Below are 10909 nucleotides of genomic sequence, written 5' to 3'. Positions count from 1 at the left end.
GATCCATTGGCTTCTGATGCATTCCGTTACTTGGCACAATGCAATGAGAGGAAACTGCTTTGGTCAAGGAAATGCAGCAGGACATAAATGTAGAAGTCTCAGCCCCTGTCTACCATTTTATCAACTTGTTCCTTCCTGTTTGTGCAAAACTGAATCTTTGACATTATCTTCTGACTAGGCAGGGTAAATCAGTTGAACACAAAGAGCATATCCAAGGAAAGAAGTTTTGAGAAACAGGTGCTGGGGGGGTTTGAGCTTTTTTTACAGCTCAGCTCTCTCTTTTCTTAGAGTGACACCATGTAGTTGAAGCCCTGGTACAGCAGAAGTACCATTGCAGCCAGTTGTTCCTCACGACTTTTTATTCTTGGGAAATAAGGAGGAAAAGGTGGGAGCAAACTGCTTCATGCATACTTGGGAGAGTTAGAAAAATGTCTGAAAATACTTCAGCATCTAGGAGGAATTATAGACCAGTTATCTGGTCCAACAGTTTCAAGTAAGCCATTGACAACCAGACTTGTAGTATATGTAGTTATTTGATGCCTGTGTGAATGCCTCTTACACAAGAGTGCTGTATTATGCTTGAGAAGCATTCTGGTAACTCAGGCAAATTTTCTTGCAATAAAATGAAATAATATTTTTTTGGTGTTGCACCAGCAATGAATCTATATATTTTGGAATCAGTTTACTAGTGACATTTCTTTAATTGTATTTTCTTTCTTTAAAAAGCACTTACTTTTACACAGAATTAATGATGGCATTTGCATATCCTTAGAGGTTTTTTTATAGTAATAGCTTATAATTGCACAGAATCATAGAACAGCTGAGATTGGAAGGGACTCCTTGGAGATGGTGTAGTATAATAACATGCTCAAAGCAAAGTCAGAAAGAGCAGACTGCTCTGGACTGATTGCAAGGCTTTGAACTCATCTAAAGTTGAAGACTCCTACAACCTTTCTAGCAGCATGTTTCAATGCTTCTTACTGTAACAGTGGTTTAATAAACAAATAATTATATTTAGATGGAACTTACTGCATTTCAGTTTCTGCCCATTTTGTCTGGTCCTTTCACAGGGCACTGAGAAGTCAAGCTCCTCCTCCTTCATTTCAGCCTCTCAGGTATTTATGTATATTAAGAAGATCACCCTGAGCCTGCCTTTCTCCAGACTAAACAGTCCCAGCTCTTGGTTTCTCCTCCCATAATAGATATTCCAGTCCCTTAATTATCCTCATGGCTCTCTTCTGGACATGCTCCAGTATAATAATGTCTTTTTTGGACTCGGGAGACTATTACTGGACATGGAATTAAAACTGAAGCATTAAAGTCCTAGAAAAATCTAGATTAGTAATGCATATCAAAAATAGAGTTTGCATAATTAAAAAAAAAAAAAAAAAAGGAAGCGGATAAAGTTTTAGCTAGAACTGAACTAATAAATCCTACTCAAAAATACAGAAAATTAGATTAGTTGAAAATGTTAGACTAACATCTCTGTGTTATTTATCAAAGCAATGAGGTGGGGGGAGATGGGAGAAGAAGCAAATACTTATTCTGACAGTACACAAAGCCAACATGCAATACTTCCTTTATACATATAGGATATGCTTCAAGGAACCAAATGCCATGGCTTCCTTGGGATAGAGAACGTTTGCAATGAAAGGCTTTAGAAGGCAAAGGTTGAGATACCAAGATGGTCAGAGAAGACAATTAAACAGCTCACAATGAGAAAGAATTATCTGCTGCTGCCTGTCCTGCTGCCAGCAGCTTGCACTGAGTAGTAGGACAAAGTCTGTGTTTGTTCACCAGCTCCTTAAATGTGTTTTTCAGGGTGGGGGCATTGTGTATATAAGTAGTACCTACATCCATAGAGTTACACACATATACCTATGCAGATGCATACATATCTGTGTTTTGGTGCAGGTTTTGTTTACTCAATGAAAAGAGAATTATTTGCTATTATTACAAAGGATCTAGATGCTGTTTATAGATTTTAGCTGCTAGTGATATATTTTGTTACTGTCATTAGAGAAGCTTATAATACAGGGCAGGGTTGTCTTAAGTGCTGTATGGGAGATGCTCACTTCACCTTGACTAATACCACAAGAATTAATTGAACAAATAGGTTAGTGCTATTCTTGTTGATACTGGATAGCTGCCAGGCCAGAGCTGAGAAGGTTAGTCTCTGTTGTTTGCTGTTTTCTGAATATATAATAGATCATTATTTTAGTATAAATTTGATTAATTCCTAGTCAGAGTCAAAATGTTTAAATTTCTTCCATTTTCTTTTAAACATATCATGGCATGAGAAGTGAGGGAATTTCTTTAGTAAAAACACAGGGCACAACAAGAAACCGTTCTTTCAGGTGTCAGAATATGTTTGGAAATTTTGTCACGTTATTTTACACCAGAGAAAGGAGACTTTTCCACTAAACCCTTAAACTAAAACATTCTGACAGCTGATACTGTTTGTTGAAAGCGTGTCTTTGCTTTTCTTGGCTTGTTACTGCTTTTCTTAAACAGGGTGGAGGGAGGAATAACATTTGTGATATGTACCCATTGACTTACTCTTGACAGTGCAAATATTTCCTTGTTAAGAAATCTTTCTGTTTCAATAAAGACTTTAGGTGCTAATCAAGGAAATTCAGAATTCTGATATTTGCCAAGGTATGGCTCAATCAGGTGATGTTGTCCTACATTTCTGAGGTTCCATCCATCTGGATTATTGCAGATGTCTCCTTTTGTACTCCCTAAGCACCCTTATGCAGCACAGAAGGGATAAGTGTACAAGCACCTGCTGAGACAGTGTTGTTAGGCCAATCTGAAACAAGCCTATGATGCTCCATTCCTCTGAAAGAGCTTGGTCATGCACTTCAGAACTTTGCAAAGACACAGCTTCAGCATGGTATAATTTTGCAGGGAATGGCATAAACATAACATTGTGATTTTAGGTAAAAGTCTGAGGTTATACAAAACAAATATGTCCTAGATTATGTAATTTTCTAGGAACCACTACAGCAAAGTGGAGCTCCTGTGTTTTTCCCTGCTTGACTCTTTTATGCCTGTGGCTTGTGTTTTTGCTTTTATTATTCTTGTCCTTCTGCTTGTTGGGGATCCTGGCTTTACCGAGCAATTAAAATTCCCATGCTACGATGTGTCACTGATCTTTGTAACAGTCTCCTGGCTTCACAGTAACGAGCGTGCTTGGCAATTTACAGTGCTGACAACTCCAGTTTTCTTCCTCTGCTGTTCAGGTGGCCAGAGTCACACAAGTGCCAACAAATTTTATAAAGCACAGGAACAGTGATTCTGACTCAGCAGGGCTTTGTACCAAAGTGAGAACAGGAGAGGTATTGTACCGAGAGCCCAAAATTGGCTGGCATCTCTGGATAGGAAGTGAAACAGGAAGATCACCTTGTAAACAGGCTTGGTGCCATCCAAACAGATGGGCTGAAGTATAAGCAGCCAAACAGTCATTTAGGAACACAAAAAGGATTTTTCAAGGCACATTTCCAAGCATGAAATGTCAGAATGTTTGCCTGTGTCAAGCATCAAACCTGAAGGGAGGGATATGTGCAAGTAGTGTGGGATGAGTTAACACTGAAAACAAACATGTAAATCTGTCTTGGATTATTTCCTGAATCCATTGAAAGATTTTTTTTGTAGCTGTGAGACCTAAAATGGAGGAGTGGGAGAAGAGTCCTGCAAAGCAATATTATTCCCTACAATATGGATTACTTTCCACAAACTATGCTGACAAAGTAAAGAAATTATTTCTTTTGCACTCCCACAAATGTTGATGTGCAGGAGGGACCTAACATTCTCTGGCTGGTTAGTCTTTAGCAGCTGTATTTAATAGCTTCAGGATAAATTCTGTAGCACTAGCCAAAATCTAAAGTATAGAATCACAGAATGGCCTGGGTAGGGAATGATCTTAAAACAATATATTATACACAGAGACCTAGGAAAGCCTTAACCTAGGAGTTGTAGTGAGGACTGAATTGCTTTACTGTAATAGGAACCCAGCTCTGTGACTTCTCTGCATAAAAGGTCAACAACAACAAAAGAGAGGGAGACATCCACCCAAACTTCCATAACGCTGAAAATCGAGAATTTAGGATGATAATTGATGGAAATGTGCTTTGTTGCTTTTCTATCCACTACAAAAGCCAGACAAATACTTGTCTGCTGATCAAAAGTGCAAAATAGAGAAGGGGTCATAAAGACATATACAATGACTTGAGAACAAATCAGTTTGCAGGTAAGATTCAAGGCAAAGCTCCTAGTTGCAAGATGAGCTTTATCTGAACTTTCACTGTTATGCTCTATAACTGGTGCCTTGCAGTTCCAGTTTAGGAAGCAGGGAATGAACGAAAGCATTAATCTGACTGAAATCCACATAACAGGATTGTGTGTGAAACAAAAGTGAAACCAGACAGTCGGTGAAATACAGCTTGAGGAGGAGGGGTGAATGTGCTGGAAGCAGCAGTTTTCTAACCTCTTTACTGTAGCTGAACAAGCTTTAAGAGGCATCAAGCATTAGGGGGGCTAGGAAAAACCAGGAGCTAGTTACTGTTAATTGATTTTTGCAGCAGAATGTTCTTACCAGAAGTAGAGCTATTTGAGCAGGCTTCCAGGGAAATGATTTGCATTTGGTAGAACTGCCCCTCAGTTCTTGCAGCTCACACTGCCCTTGTGGCACTTTAACACTAGTCACTTGTTGGAGGCTGTGCATTTGATGTTTTGATTTTCACCAGTTGCTCGGCAGAAAAGGATTGTGCAACAGTCGAGGACTACGAGGCTTTGGGAAGAGGCGGAAAACATGCATTCAGACCTCCAAACAGGGAAGCAGTAAGAGAAATTGCCTAAATTATGGATAATCTGCTGCATAAGTCTGTCTTCTCCTGTTTTATAAAGCTTCCTATCCATGCAGTTTGGAAACTTATATCGACAGTGAAAGCCACGAGGATTCAAGAAAAGGTAAAAGCAAATTAAAAAAAGAACTACTTCAGTTGTAACCCTGGGAGTGATCTAACCATATCTTAAAGGGGAGGATCACAAGTTTAGCTGCACTGCTCTCTAAATGTCAGTATCTGTGAGTAATGGTTCTATTTAGGATTTTATGAGAGCACTGTGAATTTGAAAAAAATTTGCTCTGAGAATAAATAATTTGTGAATCTGAGGAAGTTACTGGAGACTTAAAGCACTGAGACCATGAAGCTTTAAGTAGTCATTACCTGCCTCTTTAAGATCACAGAAGCCCATCTTTCACTGCTGTCATGAGCTGTTTTCAGTGTAATTCCAGTTCATTTTGAACCACTCATCTCCATACCAGCTGTGTAAAAAAAAATTGTTAGACTTCCTTATATTCAGCATAGTCTTGAATCTGCTTGTTAGGATAAGGGGGGTATATTTGACAGAATTAATTTCTAAATAGGTATATAAAATAGATTAAAAAATAAACCAGACTTTCCCTCTTTTATCTCTTCTCTTAGCCAAAAGCTTTATGCTGTGCTGTTCTCTGTTCTGTAAAGGCTTTATCTTTTCTAAGATATTTACATTCTTCTAAGATCAGGTGTAGGCACTGGTCAGTATTTGGGCCCTTTGTCATGTAAATCTGTGTTAAATAAAAGGTTGCAGTCTTGGCACTAGGGCTTGTAACCTGAATTCTTAAATGTTTTGGTAGATCATGATTTCTTAGCTTAAATGCAACATGAATATCCTTAGGAAAACTGAACTGTAATCTGAAGCAGTTGCTGTTTCACAAGGAAATGGAAGCTGTTTAGCATGGGTGGGGAGAGAAAGGGTGAGTCTGGAATGAGGCCATCTCTGATGAGTTACTATTCCTTTTCATCCAATATGGGTATTAAACTGTGTGATGAGCATTCAGAAGAATAAGAGCTATAACAAGAACTGAAATTCTGCATTCCTTTGAAACAGTTAAACTTCTTTGTTTTCTGTGTGCTAAATTATGCTGAATAGCTTACTTCTCCAAATCAGAGATCATCAGGCAAAGAAAGACACATTCCTTTGCCATGATATATTTTGGAAATAAAAAGTACCAGGGCTGTAACTGGCAGGGGGTGGGTGGGAGGGAAATCTTCTTTTCCTGTTTTGGTACAGTAATGTTTATTATTTTCTTTCTTGCTCCTAATGTTTTTACAATGGCTAACAGCTCAAGCACTACATGCTTAAAGAAACATGTTCATTCTCCTTGGGTTTGTCAGATGTTGGCAGGGCTGATACTCACCACACAGTAACACTTACTGCTTTGACTCTACAAACACAGAGTGCAGTTTTGCTCTGGAAGCTGCGCTGCATGGTGTTGAAAATAAGATCTTTATTTCTGAGGATCACATTCTTTTATTTAGCAGGGTAAGTCCTTGGGATGGTTTGCTAACACTGACTGAATGACTTGTAATAAATGTTATCAGTAGATAAATGCATTTTTCTTTGAGGGTTTTTGTTATTTTCTCACTAGTCACCCTTTTCTGATCTCAGTGGACATTAAATTTAGGTTCCAGAGAGCTTAGGACATTCTAACAGTGCTATTGTCATGTTCTGTTCTGATAGATTTTGTCTGATGAACATAATCATCTCTATGTCATAATCATGACTGGACTCTTGTCCAGTCATAGATGCAAAAATAACAAGCAAAGGATGCATGCAGGGCTAGTTGGCTAATAATTTTTGAATTGTTCAAGATTTATTCTGACAGCTGAACTTCAGAGGATGCCCAAGCCAGCTGTAACTTAAACATTCATTGGTGGAACTGAATGAGAGAATTAGAGATTTAATTAGAGAGCAACCTGTAACTTGATGCTAAATTTAATCATTCCGCCTGCATAAGTATGTGAATATCCTTAGTGCAATATGCTTCTGTCACTGCTGCTTCCACTGCTGGAAGAAATCCATTTAATCAAAACAAGCATTGATGTGGTTATTAGCAAGTTAGTCCCAAGACAAAAAGCTTTATCAATTTAAAATGAACTGAATGTGGTGCTACTATTCATTCTCTTTACATTGCTTGATACTGTGCACTGAATGTAATGAGGCTTGTTGAAGAACTGCTGTTCACTGTGATGTACCAGAAAAGCTATGCATCCTAGGAGACTTGTTCTCTGATCAAACATTTTAAATGAAATACAACATTAAAATAAGTGTAATGGCTACAATCTGAGGTTAGCTTTGCATGCTCACTTTAATGAGTTGCAATTTCCTCTGGAAACTGACAACTAAAAAATCCTGTTTACCAGTTGCTTAGAAACTGATCATCAGTAAGAGCATTAGACATCAAATATCTCAGTAAAAACTAAAGCTGGGAAATAAAAGTGTATTGTTCAGAAACTATAGATTCTGGAAATTACCACAGATTTTCATGAACCCCAAGACATAAAGAGATTATAAGAAGGACATGCATATAGATAAGAACATCCAGACTTATACTAAGAAGGATAAGTGCTCACTTCAGTTCTTAAACCATACAATATGGTTTAAGAAGACTATTTCAATACTGGCAGTGTATTAAATGTTTATTTTCTTGGATAACCTTCTGGAATCATTCCTGACTGAACACACAAGGCCCAGGAGCATGGACTTCAGGGAATATGAGTATGATCCAATAATGGAATTATTTATGATCTTTGAGATTTTTCTCTTATTTTAAATTCAAACTTGAATGTTTTAAAGCAAAGAAATCTGAAAGCTTTTTAACAAGCCATATAGAAATGGAATGTAAATGTGTTTTGTGGCTACATGATTAACAACACAGTTGAGTTTAGGAGGTAATTCTGGCTAAATGAGGTTTTTATATAGACCTCTATAGCTTTTTCTTAGGAGAATATATATATTTTTAAAAGAGAAATTCTTATCTAATTCTATACATTAAATTTTCCCATTAAAATGATTATGATTAAGTTCTTGGAAGGTATGAGGTTTTTAATATTAATTCAGTCTGAGTAAGGAAATGAAATGTGACATTATTTTCTTGTCAAACATAAAAGGCCTATTATTTCAACATGTTTAAGCGGCCTCTCTGCTTAGATAAAAAACAATAGAAGGCATGTATGTGGCTTATTTAACGGTGCTTATGCTGGCAGGATTATCTCCTTTCCTTGAAAACATTTTTCAATTCATTCGGCAAAACAAGAAATTATTTTCTTTTGCCTTTGTTGCTAGTTAGAGTATATCTCATTAACATTTGAGGAAATTATTTTTCATGAGTATTGTAAGGTTACCTCTTTCCAAAACATGGCCATAAAGCTTAGACTTCCTGTTGAAAATAACAGCTGGACTCAGATAAAATCTTTTCCTGGAAGAAACTACAGGATGCTTTTTTCATTCACAATCAGTTTCCAAAGAGTGTGTGACCAATGCTAAAGGAAATGGAAGAACCAACATTTTGTGCAGAGAAACCACCATCTTTCCTCCTGAATCTCAGCAGTAAACAGATATTTCTTACATCTTTTCCAGCCAATGCTTCTTTAGAATTATTTCTGAGCTACACACCAGCCACAAGATGAATGCTAAAGTAATTTCTCTAGCTATTAGTTAATGCATAAGAGTGATACCATCAATGAGGTTCTATACAGGAGGATTAACAGATAGGGCTTTGTCCTTTAGGGAGCCTACCAAATGAGTTTTGGGAGCTCAGAACTGAGGCAGCACGGAGTGATTTCTACATTGTGCTTGGCACAGGGAGTATGTTTCTTTAACAATTAACACAACTGCTCTCGTAGAGCCCTTCTTAGCCTGTTTTCTGAAGGAAATGAGCTGTATCTGCCCCTTTCCCCCAGTAACTGTGGAACTCATGGATAGAGAGTCTCAAAGACATGAAACACCCACACGCTTAATGAAAATGATGCTGGTTGGTAAGAGGGGAGGCATCCTATTAAAACTGCCTTTAAGAGCAGCATTACACCAAAGTGATCACGCAGGGGAGAATAATCAGCAGTACTTTGTGTACTGGGAAAGCTCCCATCACTGTTTGCACCTCTCAAGTATTCAAAAGAAAAATTTCCAAAGCCTAACCTGGACAGGGTAACTGAGAACATCCTTGACTCCTATCCCTGGTAGTGGTTGATTGCTGCAGCTCAATCAGTTTATAAGTCAGCCAACCAGAGGAAACCAGACTGCTGAAATCCAGGAAGGACATTCCCCTAGTAATGAGAGAGCTATTGCCATTAAAACATATTTGTCTTTCTCAAGTTTGCCAATCAAATTAACTTAAAAAGCAGTGACTGAATTGAGAGTAGAGTTGGATAATAGCATCTATGGTGAGTGGCATTAAGCTCTCTTTCCTTCAAATCTCTGTTGGGCAGGATTTGTAGGTCCTTCTAAGGTCTGAGTAGGAACAGGATACAGAGCCTCTTGTGAGGATGTTCTCCTAACAGAGCTTATCAGATGCTTGCTTGTTTACTGCATTGTTATTTTGCCTTATCTTTAGTTTTCTCAAAAAATGTCAACTCTGTTCAAATCAAGGTCTTATCTCAAAGTAACTGAGGATTTAACACAATCTTTGAGGAAATCAGTGCTCACAAAGGATGGGTCTTTAACCAAGAAGAAAAAAGCTCACAGCCTACATGCAAATAGGATATAAGTTTTCATTCTGTATTTACATCTGGAATAATTTATCCATGGTCAGTTCATACTCTGAAATTGTTGTTAGAAATGCTTATAAAAGACTTTAAACAGATGAAATAGAGGTTATAGTCCTTGTGCACAGTTTACAGGTGGAAGTTCTCTGTTACATATGCAGTCAGACTGAAATAAATAATTCCTTACAGCTTTAAAATCTGCATTAGTTGAGTCAAATTGGCACTGTTCAACTTTGCCTGTAAATGTAATTGTTGTATGCCAAGCAACATTAGTGTAACTGAATCTGACATGTTTGACACAAAATTCCTGAAATTACAGGACTACAGGCATTTTAAAGTACGTGTTTCATGTGACAGTCTAAGACTTTTGCAAGAATCATCTCTTCCAAGTGGGAAAGACTTCAGACATCTAGTTAATTAGCCTGGAGAAGAGATACTGAGGATGCAGCTAAAGGGTCTGAACAGGACATGACTTTATCCAGTAAAAGATCTGGCAGCTTTTGCTGAAATAGCTGGCACTTGATCTCTGCTCTGAGATGAACAATACCTCCCATTCCACACAGGTTAACCTCTAGCTGGAAGTGATGCTGTCTCTTAGTGTGAAGAGATAGCTCTTTCAGGAGAGATGGCATCTGTGGTTGCTGATGTTGTAACAGTGATAATGCTTTTATTATAGCTCTGATAGTTCAAGTGCTACTGCTGGCTTACAAAAAAAAAAAAATGTAAGAAAAGAGAGAGGCACTCTGGCTTTGTTTTGCTTTTCTAAAGATTTTTGTATCTAAAGATACATTTGGTGTAGGTGCCTCAGGTTTACAGTGGAAGTTCTCTATGAAATACATGAGTATAACAAATGACATAGTACTACTCTACTAGGACAGCTTAGAAATCTGTATAGCTATTAATGAAATGTTCATTGGAATAGCTTTACCAAGTCTAGTTAATTTTGTTTACAACAGTGGTATTTTTACTTGTTGGTATGTAAAAACTAATGTATATGTTAAATTTAAGATGACACTTTAAAAATGCTGCTTGCTTTAAATTACTAAGGTACTCTGAATTTTGTGGTTAAACAGAGGCTTGACTAATTTTCCTAATGAAACATTTTTCCTCATTTCTCTTGTGTTCTGAAGCATAAAAAGCTCCTAGTGCTGAGTATCCCTTGGATGTGGTATCTCCAGAATCTGAAATATTTGGATTTTCTGGGGCTGATGGATATTATGTTGTTTAATGTTTTATACTTATATCCATTGTGTCAAAACAATTATTATGATCTAACAGTTCCTTACAGTTCACAAAGCCATTTGGAAAACTCTAAATTTTCT

At 37.5% G+C, this 10909-nt stretch overlaps 1 protein-coding gene across 1 annotated transcript in view; it reads left to right on the top strand.

Annotated features, from left to right (window-relative positions):
* Window positions 1-4451: 4451 nt before the first annotated feature.
* ATP2C1 (ATPase secretory pathway Ca2+ transporting 1) overlaps window positions 4452-10909 on the top strand; it is a 62110-nt gene continuing 55652 nt past the window's right edge. Inside the window, exon 1 of the mRNA XM_021543345.3 lies at window positions 4452-4971. Within this exon, the coding sequence (XP_021399020.1) occupies window positions 4864-4971 (108 nt within the window). The 5' untranslated portion in view covers window positions 4452-4863. The remainder of the gene's footprint in view (window positions 4972-10909) is intronic.

This window comes from Lonchura striata, chromosome 1, assembly GCF_046129695.1.
Source record: "Lonchura striata isolate bLonStr1 chromosome 1, bLonStr1.mat, whole genome shotgun sequence".
Classification (NCBI taxonomy): domain Eukaryota; kingdom Metazoa; phylum Chordata; class Aves; order Passeriformes; family Estrildidae; genus Lonchura; species Lonchura striata.
Note: the sequence above shows the minus strand (reverse complement) of the source record. Positions and strands in the feature narration are given on the sequence as shown.